Here is a 17696-nt window from a genome sequence, read left to right as displayed (position 1 = left end):
GTAGAGCTTTTACTCTCTGTCAGCCTGGCTACAGCGCTGAAGAGGAACCTGGGGTTGTTTTTATTTTCCTCTATTAGTGAAGAATAATAATTGGTTCTGGCATTTCGGAGGGCTTTCTTATATGTAATTAAACTATTTTTCCAGTCTAGGTGAGAATCATCTAGACTATTGGAACGCCACTTCCTTTCTAACCTACGTGACGTCCGTTTTAAAGAACGTGTCTGTGCATTAAAAGACTGGTCATTTAAACCTGGACTATTGACCAGGATCTGTGGTTACCATGGTCATATTAAACTTCATCTGATTGTTGACCATCAACACATATTTTGTTTTATTACAACTTTGATCCACACGGATCAATATTCCTCATGAGGATCAATGAACAGTTCACTGTGATTGATGACATCACACATTAACAGTCTGACGTCACTGGTTCACTGGTCCATGAAAACATTTCCGCTGCTGTTCCTCACTGTGACTCCCTCCCTTCGGTCGCTCAGGAATATGGTCCCTGAATATCTGTCAGAGTGAGGCCTCTGTGTTTGTCCGTTCTGTGTCCTGACGTGGCGCCGCCATGTTGTTTTGCTTCGTTGTCAGTGCGGAGCAGCGAGGCAGCGAGGCAGCGGTGAGTCCTCACACACACACACACACACACACACTGTCACCGGGTCGTGACGGACCTCCACTCACCTGGACGGTCAGGTGACAGGTGACAGGTGACGTTCGAGACGCTGCTGTGAGCGGATCATCGTACTCTGATCTGACTGATCAGCTGTAGTCAGAGTACATGAACTGAGTCATTTGAAGTATTTCTACTTTCTTCAAAGTAAAAAATGTCCTGGAGGAAGTTTTTAACTTTGTTGCTCCACACTTTCTATTCTTTAAATATTCTTTAAATACTTTAACACTGAACAGGGTATTTTGGCTTCTCACCTGGAAGGAGTTCAAAACATGAGAGTACATACACAGTAAACATGTAAAGGTATATACAGTAAACATGTAAAGCTACACACACAGTAAATAATGACCCCCCCACAGCTTTTACGACAGGTCCGACCCCCTCCCTGCGTGCCTCTGTTGCCATGGCAACCTTCCCAGAGTACATCTCTCAGAACGAGGAGCGTGATGGCGTGCGGTTCAGCTGGAACGTCTGGCCCTCCAGCCGCCTGGAGGCGACCCGGATGGTGGTGCCAGTGGCGGCACTGTTCACCCCCCTGAGGGAGAGACCGGACCTGCCCCCCATCCAGTACGAACCAGTTCTCTGCAGCCGCGCCACCTGCCGTGCCGTGCTCAACCCGCTGTGGTACGCATCACCAACACCTGTTTGATGTGAAGTCTTTACACCTGTCTGACCCCCACCTGTCTCTCCCCGACCTGTCTCTCCCCCACCTGTCTCACCTGTTTCACCCCACCTGTCTCACCTGTCTCTCCCTTACCTGTCTCACCCCACCTGTCTCACCTGTCTCTCTCTCACCTGTCTGACCCCACCTGTCTCTCCCCGACCTGTCTCTCCCCCACCTTTCTCACCTGTTTCACCCCACCTGTCTCACCTGTCTCTCCCTTACCTGTCTCACCCCACCTGTCTCTCTCTCACCTGTCTGACCCCACCTGTCTCTCCCCGACCTGTCTCTCCCCCACCTTTCTCTCCTGTTTGACCCCACCTGTCTCACCTGTCTCTCCCTTACCTATCTCACCCCACCTGTCTCACCTGTCTCTCTCTCAACTGTCTGACCACACCTGTCTCTCCCTTACCTGTCTCACCCCACCTGTCTCACTTGTCTCACCTGTCTCTCCCTCACCTGTCTGTGTTGCAGTCAGGTGGACTACCGAGCGAAGCTGTGGGCCTGTAACTTCTGTTACCAGAGGAACCAGGTAGAGTTCCGACATTTAAACATAAAAGTTTCATAAAATAGTTTTCATCGTGACAAAACTGACACTTTGTTAATAATATTGCTACTTTATTTTCAGTTTGTTTTCACAAACTGTTTCAATGTTCATCGATAATAAGTTGTGTAGTCCTAAAACCATTAATCATCACATCTCGTCTGCTGCGTGAGATCTGAAGTTACACATCACTGACATAACTTTATTATTGTTAATAACTTGTCATTCAAAGCAAACAGTTAGACATGATGATGATCCTATGATCCATAACTTGATTGATTGTGTCAGCCGTCAAACATACGTCCTTCCTCAGACTGAAATGTGTGTTCACTGTGTTTCAGTTTCCTCCGTCCTACTCCGGCATCTCAGAGGTGAACCAGCCGGCAGAGCTGCTGCCTCAGTTCTCCACCATCGAGTACGTGGTGCAGGTAAGATGGAGGTTGGACCGACACTCGGGTGGAGATGGGACAATCAGACGTGTGAGGATGTGACCTGGTCTCTGGTCTCTGTCTTCAGCGGGGTCCTCAGATGCCGCTGGTCTTCCTGTACGTGGTGGACACGTGTATGGAGGACGAGGACCTGCAGGCCCTGAAGGAGTCCCTCCAGATGTCCTTGTCCCTGCTGCCTCCCACCGCGCTCGTCGGACTCATCACCTTCGGACGCATGGTCCAGGTCCACGAGCTCGGCTGCGAGGGGATCTCCAAGAGCTACGTGTTCAGAGGGACCAAGGACCTGAGCGCAAAGCAGCTGCAGGTAGAGACCAGACCTCCAGGGGGCACTGACGGGACAGGACCCCACCCGGTCCAGATGACTGGTTACCAGACACTAACTAACACTGTTGGTTCTTAACCAGTTTGACTTGTTGTGTCTCTTTGTGACCTGCAGGAAATGCTGGGTCTGACAAAACCTTCAGCCAATCAGGGACGAGGACCTCAGACTGCCCAACCGCCTCTGTCCAATAGGTACACACACACACACACACACACACACACACACCCTAACCCAACCTCAACCCAACTTCAACCGGGTGGTGTGTTCAGGATGTTTAGGTGTAGTAACTGAACAGGGGACTGGGTGGTGTGTTCAGGTTCTTGCAGCCAGTGCAGAAGGTGGACATGAACCTCACAGACCTGTTGGGGGAGCTGCAGCGTGACCCCTGGCCCGTCACTCAGGGGAAGAGACCTCTGCGCTCGCTGGGCGTCGCCATGTCCATTGCTGTTGGCCTGTTGGAGGTAGGTGTAATGACGTTTCTGCATCACCTGGGGGCGTCGTCACAGAATCTCAGCAGTGTTCTTTTTCCCACAGTGCACCTTCCCCAACTCTGGGGCTCGGATCATGACGTTCATTGGTGGCCCGGCGACGCAGGGTCCCGGCATGGTGGTGGGAGACGAACTGAAGACGCCCATCAGGTCCTGGCACGACATCGAGAAAGACAACGCCAAGTTCATGAAGAAAGCCACGAAGGTGAGGCTCAGCACGTCAGTACATATTACTTCTGTCTTTTATGTTTCTGTAACTTCTGGTTCTGAATTGTGTGTGTGTGTGTATTTGTGTCGTAGCACTATGAGTCTCTTGCTAACAGAGCATCTACTAATGGTCACATGATCGACATGTACGCCTGTGCTCTGGATCAGACCGGCCTGCTGGAGATGAAGTGCTGTGCCAACTACACTGGGTACACACACACACACACACACACACACACACACACACACACACACACACACACACACACACAGACACAGACACAGACACACACACAAACACACACACACACACACACACACACACACACACATTATTTCCTCTGTATATCGTAAATGATCTGGTGTCTCAGGTCTGTGATGTTAATGTGTGTGTGTGTGTGTGTGTGTGTGTGTGTGTGTGTGTGTGTGTGTGTGTGTGTGTGTGTGTGTGTGTGTGTGTGTGTGTGTGTGTGTGTGTGTGTGTGTGTGTGTGTGTGTGTGTGTGTGTGTGTGTGTGTGTGTGTGTGTGTCCAGAGGCTACATGGTGATGGCGGACTCCTTCAACACATCTTTGTTTAAACAAACCTTTCAGAGAGTTTTCACCAAAGATGTCCAGGGGTCTTTTAAGATGGCGTTCGCTGCCACGCTGGAGGTCAAGGTATGATCGCTGATGGGAGCACAGAGGCCACGCCCTCTGGAGGGAGCACAGAGGCCACGCCCCAGGTGAACAAACTGCTGCACTTTGTGTTTCAGACGTCCAGAGAAGTGAAGCTGTCCGGAGCCATCGGACCCTGTGTGTCTCTGAACGCTAAAGGACCCTGTGTCTCTGAGAACGTACGTGACCTCCAACGCACTCTGACCTCTGACCTCCAGGACAGGTGCACAGGTGTAACAGGCTTCACTGTGTTCACAGGAGATCGGTACCGGTGGAACGTGTCAGTGGAAGATCTGCGGTTTGGATCCCAGCACCACACTGGCTCTTTACTTCGAGGTCGTCAACCAGGTACGAACACCTGACCTCTGACCTCTGACCTTAAACATGAACCACTCAGACTGTGTGAATGTTCTGGATGTGGAACTACATTTTCCAGGATGCACTGTGATCTGGTCTAATGCAGCCGTCGGTGTTGGTGTTGATCACGATGCTGTTGACATTGGTGTTGTTGGTGATGACGCTGGACAAGTTGACGCTGTAGTTGTACTGATGCGATTGGTTGGGTGCAGCTGCAGGGCGGAGCTCTGTGGGCGTGTCCCAAAGCACGAACACCTGCGAGTGAACACACCGACAGTCCGACGCACCGCCGCCCTGAACCTGCTGGAGACACAGCAAACACATTTACACTCAACGACTCCAGCAGCGTACGAATGTTCTGATATTTTCCTCGGCTGAGTCTCACTTACGTCTGCGTCATACAGGTGATCCATGGGTCGAGGGCGGCGCTGGTCAGAACCAGCCAGGCAGAGAGGGCAGAGGTCACGGCAGGACTCTGCTGACCACTGATGGTCTCGTACAGACACACTGAGATGTAGGGAAGCCAGCAGACCAGCAGACACACTGAGAACCAGACAGAGACCTTTACCAGCTGACCCAACCAGAACCAACCGGTCAATGCTAGTCCCACTGAAAGGTCTGGAAGCTAGTCTAGAACTGCAGCTAGTCTTCAGACCTCTGTAACTGGTCCTCAGACCTATCTTTAGTCCTCAGGCCTCTGTAACTGGTCCTCAGACCTCTTTAACTAGTCCTCAGACCTATGTAACTGGTCCTCAGACCTATCTTTAGTCCTCAGGCCTCTGTAACTGGTCCTCAGACCTATCTTTAGTCCTCAGGCCTCTGTAACTGGTCCTTCGACCTCTGTAGCTAGTCCTCAGACCTCTGTAACTAGCCCTCAGACCTCTGTAACTAGTCCTCAGACCTCTGTAACTGGTCCTCTGGCCTCTGTAACTGGTCCTCAGACCTGTAACTGGTCCTCAGACCTGTAACTAGTCCTCAGACCTCTGTAACTGGTCCTCAGGCCTCTGTAACTGGTCCTCCGGCCTGTAACTGGCCCTCAGACCTCTGTTACTGGTCCTCAGACCTGTAACTGGTCCTCAGACCTCTGTTACTGGTCCTCAGACCTCTGTAACTAGCCCTCAGACCTGTAACTGGTCCTCAGACCTGTAACTGGTCCTCAGAACTCTGTAACTAGTCCTCACACCTATCTTTAGTCCTCGGGCCTCTTGTCATGGCTTCTCTTCTCCTGTCGTCATGGAGACAGGGACTCGGTCTACATGTTAATGGTCCTGATGTGTACAGATGTTCATGAGGTGAAGTACTGTAGTTAAACACACTCAGAGACCAATCAGAGCAGAGCAGGAACTCACCTGAGGTGGTGACCATCACCATGGAGCTCCTCAGGTAGTTGTTGGCAGGAACGTAAAAGCAGTGCAGCTCGTTGCACATGAAGGTTCCTCTGCGCGCCTGCTTACGGGCCACGTAGACGATATATCCGTACAGAGAGCAAGTGGTGACGATCGGCGCCACGATGCCCAACAACATCCACAGCGCCACAAAGTGCCTGTTGTCAGGCGTGAAGCTTGGGCAGCACAGGAACCGTGACTCGCTGTAGGCATAGCTGCCGAACCCCAGCAGGGGCAGGGTGGCGGTCACAAGACAGAATAGCCAGACTAGAACCAGCACCGCCCGACTGCGCCCCGCGGTCCAGATGCTGCGGTAGCTGAGGGCGAAGCAGATCTCTGTGAACTTGTCCACAGTCGCCCAGGTGAGCGAGTGGACGGAGGAGGTCTGCAGGAGGAGGAAGATGAAGCCGCTGCCCTGACAGAACACGCCCTCGCTGCGGTACCCGGAGGGTGGGGAGAGGCTGTTGACCGCCCCGGACGGGAGGGTGGAGAGTCCAAGGGCCAAGTCGCTGAGGCTGAAGCTCACGATGAGGCCCAGCGTGTCGGAACGAAGATCCTTGTTGAGGAGCAGCACCAGCAGCAGGAGCAGGTTCCCACAGACGGAGGCAGCACTGGACAGAACCATCAGAACTGCGTACAGAATCGTCAGAGCGTCCGCCATCTGACAGGACGTTCGTCAGACAAGCTGCAGACAACAGGACCTCCGGCTCTTTCACTTCCTGGAACTGAAGCTGACAAAGACGACGATGGTGATGATGATGTGTAAAGTCCGAGGTGGAAACTGTAGATCAGATTCTTCAGAACAGAACAGACGATCGACGAATCATTAAAGTCCTCGTTTTAATCTGATCTGAGATTGTCGCAGTCAGAGGACGGACTGCTCACTGTGTGTGTGTGTGTGTGTGTGTGTGTGTGTGTGTGTGTCCTCTCACCATCATCTCAGCAGGTGACTGACAGCTGCACCAGGGTAACGCTGCCTCTGGAGACACACACACACGCACAGGATATTGGATGTTAAGGTCCTGTTGACATTGCAGTCAGCAGATTAGAGTGTGTGCGTGTGTGTGTGTGTGTGTGTGTGTGTGACTGTGTGTGACTCAGGTAATAACAGGTGTTCAGCTGTGAAATCATCAGACCACTGAGAGCTCAAGTGTGAAGCAGCCAATCAGAGAGCAGGACTCTGACTTCAGCAGGTGAGGTGACTCACTGAGCGTGTTAATGTCTGGTGGGCAGAGTCATCAGTCAGCGATCTGATTGGTCAGGGGCTGATACTCAGGTTAGAGGAGCAGCGTCAGTGAGTTAAAGCTGAAGCTACCATGGTAACCTGTACTGTTATTGATTGATTGGTCATTGATCAGTGATCGTTTGTGTGTTCTGTGGCAGCACAACGCTCCAATCCCACAGGGCGGCCGGGGGGCGATCCAGTTCGTGAGTCAGTACCAACACTCGTCAGGACAGAGACGCATCCGGGTCACGACCACGGCCAGGAAGTAGGTGATGTGTCCCCTCTCATCACAGAACAACGAGTGTGAGGCTGCACCACTGACCTCTCTCTCCTCCCCCAGCTGGGCGGACGCTCAGACTCAAATTCAGAGCATCGCGGCGTCTTTCGACCAGGAGGCGGCGGCCATCTTGATGGCGAGGCTGGCGGTGTACCGCGCGGAGACGGAGGAGGGGCCTGACGTGCTGCGCTGGTTGGACCGACAGCTGATCCGACTGGTACGAACACAGACGAACACACGACCTTACCAGTGTGTGTGTTTGTGTTAATTACCTGACCTTTGTGTGTGTGTGTTCAGTGCCAGAAGTTCGGAGATTATCACAAAGACGATCCAAACTCCTTCAGGTTCTCCGAGACCTTCTCCCTCTACCCTCAGGTGAGCCACGTCCCACAATGCTCTGCTGCCGCCGCCGCCTGCTTCACTTCCTGTTTGTCACCTGTGTGTCTGTGTTCCAGTTCATGTTCCACCTGAGGCGCTCTCCGTTCCTCCAGGTGTTCAACAACAGTCCAGACGAGAGCTCGTACTACAGACACCAGTTCAACAGACAGGACCTCACTCAGGCTCTGATCATGGTGCAGCCGGTCCTGTACGCTTACTCCTTCAGTGGCCCCCCGGAGGTACACACACACACACACACACACACACACACACACACGTGTATCTATAAACATACATGTTCATCAGTGATCATTCAGTGATTGATCGTGTGTCCCAGCCTGTCCTGTTGGACAGCAGCAGCATCCTTCCTGACCGGATCCTCCTGATGGACACTTTCTTCCAGATCCTCATCTACCACGGAGAGGTACAGACATGCCCACACACACAGTCTCCATGGCGACCGTGTTCTGTTCACAACTCAGCGTGACTAATGACAAACTGAATCTGTGACTCATATGTCTGTGACTCGTCTGTCTGTGACTCGTCTGTCTCATCTTTCTCTGACTCATCTGTGACTCGTCTATGACTCGTCTGTGTCTTGTCTGTGTCTCGTCTGTGACTCGTCTATGACTCGTCTGTCTGTGACTCGTCTGTGTCTCGTCTGTGAATTGCTGTTACTCGTCTGTGATTCTTCTGTCTATGACTTGTCTGTCTGTGACTCATCTGTGACTCGTCTGCGACTCGTCTGCACCTTGTCTGTGACCCGTCTGTCTGTGACTCGTCTGTGTCTCGTCTGTCTGTGACTCGTCTGTGACTCATCTATCTGTGACTCGTCTGTCTGTGACTCATCTGTCTGTGACTCATCTGTCTGTGACTCGTCTGTGACTCGTCTGTCTGTGACTCGTCTGTCTGTGACTCATCTGTCTGTGACTCGTCTGTCTGTGACTCGTCTGTGACTCGTTTGTCTGTGACTCGTCTGCGTCTCGTCTGTGACCCGTCTGTCTGTGACTCGTCTGTGTCTCGTCTGTCTGTGACTCGTCTGTGTCTCGTCTTTCTGTGACTTGTCTGCGATTCGTCTTTCTATGACTCGTCTGTGTCTCGTCTGTCTGTGACTCGTCTGTCTTGTCTGTCTGTGACTCGTCTGTGTCTCGTCTTTCTGTGACTCGTCTGCGATTCGTCTTTATATGACTCGTCTGTGTCTCATCTGTCTCGTCTGTGACTCGTCTGTCTCGTCTGTGACTCGTCTGTCTGTGACTCGTCTGTGACTCGTCTGTGTCTCGTCTTTCTGTGACTCGTCTGCGATTTGTCTTTATATGACTCATCTGTGTCTCGTCTGTCTGTGACTCGTCTGTGTCTCATCTGTCTGTGACTCGTCTGTGAATCGTCTGTCTGTGACTCGTCTGTGAATCGTCTGTCTGTGAATCGTCTGTCTGTGACTTGTCTGTGAATCGTCTGTGAATCGTCTGTCTGTGACCTGTCTGTGTCTCGTCTGTACCTCCCCAGACTGTGGCCCAGTGGAGGAAGGCAGGTTATCAGGAAATGTCAGAGTACGAGAACTTCAAACATCTTCTTCAGGCGCCGGTGGATGACGCCCAGGAGCTGCTGCACACTCGCTTCCCCATGCCGCGATACATCGACACGGAGCACGGAGGCAGCCAGGTGGGGGTGCTCACACCTGTACACACCCGTATACACCTGTACACACCTGTACACACCTGTACACACAGACTTGTGATTGAGTGTATAAATGTCGATCTCTCTTCAGGCTCGTTTCCTGCTGTCAAAAGTGAACCCCTCCCAGACCCACAACAACATGTACACCTGGGGACAGGTGAGACCCTCACCTTCAGACATGACCCTGAACTTAACCTTTGACTTTCAGGTGTTAATGAGTCATTCTCTGTGCAGGAGTCTGGAGCTCCCATCCTGACCGACGACGTCAGTCTACAGGTGTTCATGGATCACCTGAAGAAGCTCGCTGTGTCCAGTGCTGCCTGAACTCACCTGTCCTCTCCTGAACTCACCTGTCCTTACCTGAACTCACCTGACCTCACCGGACATCACCTGTCCCTACCTGACCTCAGCTGTCCTCACCTGCCCTTACCTGAACTCACCTGACTTCACCTGACATCACCTGTCCCTACCTGACCTCAGCTGTCCTCACCTGTCCTTACCTGAACTCACCTGACTTCACCTGTCCCTACCTGACCTCAGCTGTCCTCACCTGTCCTTACCTGACATCACCTGTCCCTACCTGACCTCAGCGGTCCTCACCTGACCTCACCTGTCCCTACCTGTCCTCACCTGTCCCTACCTGACCTCACCTGTCCCTACCTGACCTCACATAACCTCACCTGTCCCTACCTGTCCTCACCTGTCCCTACCTGACCTCACCTGTCCTCACCTGTCCCTACCTGACCTCACATAACCTCACCTGTCCCTACCTGTCCTCACCTGTCCTAACCTGTCCTCACCTGTCCCTACCTGACCTCACCTGTCCCTACCTGTCCTCACCTGTCCCTACCTGACCTCACCTGTCCCTACCTCTCCTCACCTGTCCTCACCTGTCTCATTATTTTTACTTTTGAAGTTTTGTTTTGCATTCGCTGCCTGAGTCACATGATGTGACGTGTCGTCACTTTTCATGTTTCAAAAACAGTTTTCTTTCAAAATAAAGATCAATAAATAAACCAATCTTAAAAGATCAAGTGTGTTTCTGTTTGTCACCAGCAGGTGTCACACGCTACCATGTGTAGTACTGTGTGTGTACTCTTGGTAGTACTGTGTGTATTACTACGTGTGTGTACTACTGTGTGTATACTGTGTAGTACTCTTTGTAGTACTGTGTGTATAGTGTGAACACGCTTCCTCCTGATGATGTCAGACTGACCATATCAGCAGCTCAGTGATGATGTCACTCTAAAAACCAACCAATCAGGACCAAGCAGGTATCAAAAATACCTTCAAATTAGAAAAAGTTTTGTGTTACACACACACACAACCGTGTTACCATGACAGCAGCAGTCGTGGCTCCGCCCTCCATGACCTACTAGTTCCTCTCATTCTTCACACACTTCCTGCAGGAAGCATCTGGGTCACCGTGACAACAATTCCCCATTTCCACTGTTTGTTCAGATACTGTGTGTGTGTGTGTGTGTGTGTGTGTGAGAGAGAGTGTGGTTAGACACAAGAGATGAGACGCAGGAGGGCGAAGAGAAGAACAGAAGAAGAAAAGAACATACGAAGAACAGAAGAGAAGTAGAAGAAGAGAAGAAGTTGTGAACGAATCAGACGACGCATCTCGTCTGACGGTAAGAAAACTGATTCTGTTATTTTCACACGACATGAAAAATAAAAATTTGAGTTATTAATCAGAGGAAAAGGTGTCGAGGAATCTTCTTCACTCCCTCATCTCTGCTGCATGATATTATCTTTATATATTATATTATCATCTGATATATATATTTCCATGACGCTGTAACGTCCATCAACCAATGACTGAAGCTTTGAGTTGGTGCCACGATGAAGAGCAGAAAACCAGTTTGGTCGTATATTATTATATATATTATAATGATCATATATAAAGAAATAACTGTTTATTATGATCACATAAAAAGAAATAACAGTTTATTATGATCACATATGAAGAAATAACTGTTTATTATGATCACATGTAAAGAAATAACTGTTTATTATAATCACATATGAAAAAATAACTGTTTATTATGATCACATTTAAAGAAATAACTGTTAATTCTGATCACATTTAAAGAAATAACTGTTTATTATTACACATATAGAAATAAATATAATAATTGTATATAAATATAATAACTGGTTTAATAACTGTAATGTATTGATTACAACTTATAACTATGATAACATGTTCATTATTATTAACAGTCGGTTAATTATTGATCATATTCATCTGGAAAAATCTGCTGACGTTTTGTTGTTCTGATCATAAAATGATTGAACCTGATCGTTTTGTTTCTTATCAAGTAAAATAAGTTGTTTGATGATTATAAATCATGTGTTTCACAAAGTCTGAACCGAGTATTGATCCAGTGGGATCGATATGGGATCAATAATCTGATCAGATCAGTGAAACTTAGAGAATCATCTGACCGAGTTGTTGAATTCACGTTCTGTAAATCATAGTTTTCTTTTCTCTGTTTCGACACAGTTCCATCATTGTCTTCGTCGTCATCATCATCGCGTCAGGTGGAACATGGCGTCCGGGTTCTGCTTCTGTTGGATTCACCTTCTGACCTTGGTTCTGTCCTCGTCGCTCTCGGCTTCTCCTCCACGTTACACTCTCCACCGCACCAGGCTCAGCTTCGACCGGGCTTCGGAGGTCTGTTCCCCCGGGGTCCTCGCCACGCTCGCCACCGAGCAGGAGGTCGCTGACGTCCTCCGGCTCGTCTCCAGGTCGTTGCCGCCTCAGAACGAATTCTCCTTCTGGGTCGGGCTGAAGAAACCCAAAAACAAGTGTGTCGTCCCCACGCTGCCGCTGAGAGGCTTCAGGTGGACGGAGGACGACAGTGAGGAGTCGCAGGTGATTCTCTGGGCGAAGGAGCCACAGGACACCTGCACCACGGTCCGCTGCGCTGCCCTACAGGGCCGAGTCCACGGGTCCACAGTCCAAAGGTGGGGTCTGGTTCCAGTCACCTGTCGGAACACTTCCGTTCATCAGTTCATCTGTAAACTGAGAGACAGACGGATGGGACCCACCTCTGAAGACAGAGTGACCCCTGATACACCTGCTGCACCGGAACCAGTCACAGCTGGACCTGGACCAGCAGCACCAGAACCACCTCAACCTGCTAAACCTGGACCTGGACCAGCAGGACCAGAAACACCCAAACCTGGATCAGCAGCACCAGAACCACCTCAACCTGCTAAACCTGGACCTGGACCAGCAGGACCAGAAACTTCCAAACCTGAACAGGAACCAGCAGGGCCAGAACCTTCTACACCTGAACAGGAACCAGCAGGGCCAGAAACACCCAAACCTGGATCAGCAGCACCAGAACCACCTCAACCTGCTAAACCTGGACCTGGATCAGCAGGGCCAGAAACTTCCAAACCTGATCAGGAACCGCCAGGGCCAGAACCACCTAAACATGAACCTGAACTTCCTGTGCGAGGACCAGAAGTAGAAACTGATCAGAAACCTAAACTGCAGGTACCGGACCCTGGACCTGACCCTGGACTGGACTCTGGACCAGGGGTCGAGTCAGACTTGTGTAAGCGCCCTTTCGTCCTCGGGGCCCGTTATCTCCGACCGGACCCAGACAACAGCAGCAGACTCCAGGTGGAGTGCTGGTCCACCGTCCAGCTGGAGCTCCACTGTCGGGGTCGTCCCGCCGCCTGGCATCTGCTGGACGACTCGCTCGCCAACTTCACCTCCGTCTGCCAACTCTGCAGTGATGGCTTCACGAAGGACGTGTCGGCCAACTGCGTGGACATCGACGAGTGCAGCGGCGCCCCCTGCAGGCGCACTTGTGTGAACACAGAGGGCTCGTTCAGGTGCGTCTGCTCTGACGAGAACGGGAAACAGCACGACGAGGGCTCGGCGGCGTGCTCCCTCACGGTCACGGTCGACGATGCCGGCGTCCTGGTCCCGGTGCTGGTTGCCGTGGCGGTGCTGGTGGTGCTAGTGGTGGTCGTCGCGGTGACGGTGAAGTGTTGCCTGATAAGACGGACGAAGAGACGAGCAGTGAAGAAGAAGTCGGAGAAGATGGCGATGAAGGATTCCTTCGCAACAGCCAATGAGAGGACGGCAACATGAGCAGGCAGAGCTGTGATTGGTTGAAGATGAAATGATCGTCTCCAAACTGAAATCAGCTTTTACACTGGAAACTGGATCCGGACCAGGTTCTTGTCTGAACCCGACTGGATCCAGACCGGGTTCTGGTCTGAGCCCAACCCGCTTCTGGCTTTCGGAGGTTTCGACTTGTTTCTCTCTCCTTTAGTTTTGACTCTCGGACTCAATGCTGCAGAAAAAACTGAAGATTTAAGAAATCTTTTACGTGTAATCGATTCAATATTCAATATAATTAATTTAATCAATATGTAGTTCCATTGAAAGATTCATTTTCTGAAGAGTGAAGATGAATCAATTGGAACATTTATTTAAAATGACTTTGATTAATCGAATCAATAAATCGATTGTAAATTGTTTTAAAATTTCCACGAAGTTTGAGATGTTTCATCTTTCAGCAAAAAGAAAGTGACCTCATAACTTTATTCAAATCAAAATTTGTTCATATAAAAACTTTTTATATTTTGTAAATCTGTACTTTTTGGTCAATAAAGAATTTTGTCGTTTTAAAGTTTGATAGTTTTTATTTTGGAGGGTCGTGGTAGCTCTCCGACTGTCCGGATACTTTTGGCCCGATGTGGTTGGCGCATGGACAGGAAACAGTCCGTGTTTACAGACTGGTTTCCTGATGAATAGAAACGTTCGGACAGGAAGTGCCCCCCCCCCCCCCCCCCCCCCCCCCCCACAGCTGACTCATGGGAAATCGTGATGAATTCAGTGGAAGTGGTTGTCAACCTGAGGGTCGAGGGCCTCTGGGGTCCACATGTAGATGTGAGCGGTCGGAGGACGATTAAAGAAATAATCTTTATGTTCCAGAAAAATATATAAATGTTTTATCTTTTCACTTCTTAGCCTCATACTCACGTTCTGTCTGGACTGTCTTCCTCGTGACCTCCTGAGCTCCTGAGTCAGGCTGATGTTTCTTCAAACATCTGGAGAACGTCACATGTTCACGTTCTTCACAACGATCACACTGATTTATTATTTATTGTTCTTCAGAGAGGAAACTAAGTACATTAAGTACAAAGTATAGGTACTAGTACTACGAAGTACAGGTACTAGTACTTCACTGATTTACTCAGAAAGTTACGTTTGTGAATTGAACATTTTAATAATAATAATAATATATTGGATTTATAAAGCGCTTTTCATGTACCCAAAGCGCTGGTACAAAAAGAAAGAAATAAAATAAAAGTGGAACGGGGGGAGCTAGGGATATGCAGAGGAAAAGCGGTGGGTTTTTAGGCGTGACTGAAAGGTGGTGAGGGAGTCTGAATCACGGATCTCTTGGGGGAGGGAGTTCCAGAGCCTTGGAGCAGCCCTGGAGAAAGCTCTGTCTCCCAAGCTGCGGAATTTGGTTTTGGGGATGGAGAGGAGACCGGAAGAGGTGGATCTGAGGGACCGTGTGGGTTGGTAGGGGGAGAGGAGATCGGTGAGGTATTGGGGAGCAAGATGGTGGAGGGCTTTGAAGGTGAGGACCAGGACCTTGAAGGTAATTTGGTGGGAGACAGGGAGCCAGTGGAGTTGTTTCTCTTTGATCTAATATACTGAAATATATAATATATATTATTGAATATGATAATCTATAAGATCATATAATAATCAATCAACCCCCCCCCCCCCCCCCCCCCCACGAATCCCGGTTGGCCCCTCCTCCTCCTCCTCGGGATGGTTAGATTTAGATTTTTCTGGATCCGTCTCCTCCTCATCATCTGTGATGCGGCTCAACATCTCCTCCTCCTCCTGCTCCCCATCCCCGCTCCCGGTCGCCCTCAGCCCTCTGGAGGACGTCGGCGGCTTCTTCCTGCTCAACGGCTCCGGTAACGGCTCGGCGGCGGGCGGCGGAGCTCCGTCGGCGGGCAGCGCCGCTGTCATCTCCTCCATCTACTCGCTGGTGTGTCTGCTCGGTCTGGGGGGGAACTCCATGGTCATCTTCGTCATCTTCCGGTACACGAAGATGAAGACGGCCACGAACCTGTACCTGCTCAACCTGGCGGTGGCGGACGAGCTGCTGATGCTCAGCGTCCCGTTCGTGGTCACGGCCGCGCTGCTGCGCCATTGGCCGTTCGGCGCCGCGCTGTGCCGCCTCGTGCTCAGCGTGGACGCCATCAACATGTTCACGAGCATCTACTGCCTGACGGTGCTCAGCGTGGACCGGTACATCGCCGTGGTGCACCCGCTGCGGGCGTCCCGGTACCGGCGGCCCACGGTGGCCAAGCTGGTGAACATGTGCGTGTGGATGTTCTCGCTGCTCGTCATCCTTCCCATCATCCTCTTCTCCTCCACCGCCCCCAACTCGGACGGCTCGGTGGCCTGCAACATGCAGATGCCGGAGCCGGAGCGCCGCTGGATGGCGGTGTTCGCGGTCTATGCCTTCCTGATGGGCTTCCTGTTCCCGGTGCTCGCCATCTGCCTTTGCTACGTGCTGATCCTGAGTCAGCTGCGCGTGGTGGCGCTGCGGGCCGGCTGGCAGCAGCGGCGCCGGTCCGAGAGGAAGATTACGGTCATGGTGTCGGTGGTGGTGTCGGTGTTCGTGGTCTGTTGGATGCCCTTCCACGTGGTGCAGCTGGTGGGGGTCTTCCTGCAGCGTCACGACCCCACCCTCAGCCAGCTGGCCGTCGTCCTGGGTTACGCCAACAGCTGCGCCAACCCGCTGCTCTACGGCTTCCTGTCCGACAACTTCCGCCGCTCCTTCCAGAGGATCCTGTGTCTGCGCTGGATGGAGGCGCCCGAGGAACCGCTGGACTATCTGGACTACTACAGCACGGCGCTGAAGAGCCGCAGACTCAGCGTGGACCAGGACCAGGACCAGGAGCAGGACTTAGAGCATCGGTCCAGGACCTGTTCCCTCCAAACACCAGGTCCTGGACTAGTCCAGACCCTGCTGACACTGCCAACATCTGAAGGACCAGAATGACCAGAACGGGTTCTTGTTTCGTAGTCCTGCTGAAGGTTCACGGTCCTAAGTGTGGATGTTGGACTTCAGGAAAGTATGGACCGGACCAGGACCAGCAGGAGGAACAGGGCCAGGACACCACAGCTCCAGGATGTGTTCTGAACCCTGCTGAGGATTTAATGTCATGGACTTGTCATGGATTCATCGTCATCACCTGTCCTGGACCCCCCTCCTCACACTCCACTGATATCACACGGAGCTGTAGCCCCGCCCCTTGCTGCTGTGACGTCATTCTTAGTCAAGTTACTGTCTTAAAAACCTGAAATAAAATATATGTGTATTATTATTATTGTTATTAATATTATATGATCCCCTCCTCAGCCTCTTCCTCCTCCTCCTCCTCCCCTCCTCCACCTCCTCCTCCTCTTCCTCCTCTCCTCCTCCTCCTCCACCTCTCCTCCTCTGCCTCTCCTCTTCCTCCTCCTCCCCTCTTCCGCCTCTTCCTCCTCCTCCTCCTCCCCTCCTCCACCTCTTCCTCCTCCTCCCCTCCTCCTCCTCCTCCTCCACCTCCTCTTCCTCCTCTTCTTCCTCCTCCTCCCTTCCTCCGCCTCTCCTCCTCCTCTTCTCCCTCCTCCGCCTCTTCCTCCTCCTCCCTTCCTCTGCCTCTCCTCCTCCTCCTCTTCTTCCTCCTCTTCTTCCTCCTCCTCTTCCTCCTCCGCCTCTCCTCCTCCTCTTCCTCCTCTTCTTCCTCCTCTTCTTCCTCCTCCTCTTCCTCCTCTCCTCCTCCTACCCTCCTCCTCCCCTCTGCCGCCTCTTCCCCCTCCTCCTCCTCCTCCTCCCCTCCTCCGCCTCTCCTCCTCCTCCTCCCTCTCTTCCTCCTCCCTTCCTCCACCTGCTCTTCCGCCTCTTCTTCCTCCTCCTCTTCCTCCTCTCCTCCTCCTCCTCCTCCCCTCCTCCGCCTCTTCTTCCTACTCCTCTTCCTCCTCTCCTCCTCCTCCTCCCCTCCTCCACCTCCTCTTCTCCCTCCTCCTCCTCCTCCGCCTCTTCCTCCTCCTCCACCTCCTCTTCCTCCTCTTCTTCCTCCTCCTTCCCTCCTCCACCTCTTCTTCCTCAGCCTCTTCCTCCTCTTCTTCCTCCTCCTCCTCTTCCCTACCTCCACCTCTTCTCCTCCTCCACCTCCTCCTCCTCCTCCACCTCCTCTCCTCTTCCTCCTCCTCCTCCTCCTCCCCTCCTCAGCCTCTTCCTCCTCCTCCTCCTCCACCTCCTCTCCTCTTCTTCCTCCTCCTCCTCCTCCCCAGCCTCTTCCTCCTCCTCCGCCTCTTCCTCCTCTTCCTCCTCCTCCTTTT

The 17696-nt window shown here is 51.7% G+C and overlaps 4 protein-coding genes across 5 annotated transcripts; 3 read left to right on the top strand and 1 right to left on the bottom strand.

Moving 5' to 3' along the window:
- The first annotated feature begins 482 nt into the window (after nucleotides 1–482).
- Nucleotides 483–9711, top strand: sec23a (Sec23 homolog A, coat complex II component). Of its 2 annotated transcripts, none has more exons than XM_035610744.2 (20): nucleotides 483–625; nucleotides 1039–1303; nucleotides 1815–1872; nucleotides 2226–2312; nucleotides 2401–2637; nucleotides 2770–2846; nucleotides 2972–3116; nucleotides 3190–3348; nucleotides 3444–3559; nucleotides 3885–4008; nucleotides 4104–4184; nucleotides 4264–4353; nucleotides 7131–7237; nucleotides 7313–7466; nucleotides 7547–7624; nucleotides 7741–7866; nucleotides 7965–8051; nucleotides 9131–9286; nucleotides 9393–9458; nucleotides 9536–9711. In XM_035610744.2, exons 2-20 carry the CDS (start codon nucleotides 1083–1085, stop codon nucleotides 9623–9625), a joined length of 2259 nt encoding a protein of 752 aa, XP_035466637.2. In that variant the 5' UTR covers nucleotides 483–625; nucleotides 1039–1082; the 3' UTR covers nucleotides 9626–9711. The 2 variants fall into 2 exon arrangements, with proteins under 2 accessions (XP_035466637.2, XP_035466636.2); XM_035610743.2 differs by having other exon boundaries at nucleotides 7705–7866.
- LOC124851041 (histamine H2 receptor) lies at nucleotides 3877–6672 on the bottom strand. The gene is made up of 3 exons (XM_047337834.1): nucleotides 5712–6672; nucleotides 4752–4905; nucleotides 3877–4665 (listed from the first exon to the last, which is right to left on the bottom strand). Exons 1-3 carry the CDS (start codon nucleotides 6406–6408, stop codon nucleotides 4488–4490), a joined length of 1029 nt encoding a protein of 342 aa, XP_047193790.1. The 5' UTR covers nucleotides 6409–6672; the 3' UTR covers nucleotides 3877–4487.
- A 1047-nt stretch (nucleotides 9712–10758) lies between the features above and the next one.
- clec14a (C-type lectin domain containing 14A) lies at nucleotides 10759–13965 on the top strand. The gene is made up of 2 exons (XM_035611563.2): nucleotides 10759–10938; nucleotides 11814–13965. Exon 2 carries the CDS (start codon nucleotides 11859–11861, stop codon nucleotides 13419–13421), a length of 1563 nt encoding a protein of 520 aa, XP_035467456.2. The 5' UTR covers nucleotides 10759–10938; nucleotides 11814–11858; the 3' UTR covers nucleotides 13422–13965.
- Nucleotides 13966–15114: 1149 nt separating this feature from the next.
- sstr1a (somatostatin receptor 1a) lies at nucleotides 15115–16696 on the top strand. Its single transcript, XM_035611567.2, has one exon. The coding sequence runs from the start codon at nucleotides 15172–15174 to the stop codon at nucleotides 16369–16371; it is 1200 nt and encodes a 399-aa protein (XP_035467460.1). The 5' UTR covers nucleotides 15115–15171; the 3' UTR covers nucleotides 16372–16696.
- The last annotated feature ends 1000 nt before the right edge of the window (nucleotides 16697–17696 follow it).

Source organism: Scophthalmus maximus, chromosome 15, assembly GCF_022379125.1.
Source record: "Scophthalmus maximus strain ysfricsl-2021 chromosome 15, ASM2237912v1, whole genome shotgun sequence".
NCBI classification, from domain to species: Eukaryota; Metazoa; Chordata; class Actinopteri; order Pleuronectiformes; family Scophthalmidae; genus Scophthalmus; species Scophthalmus maximus.
The sequence above is the reverse complement of the archived record's forward strand: the minus strand, read 5'-3'. Positions and strand labels throughout refer to the sequence as shown.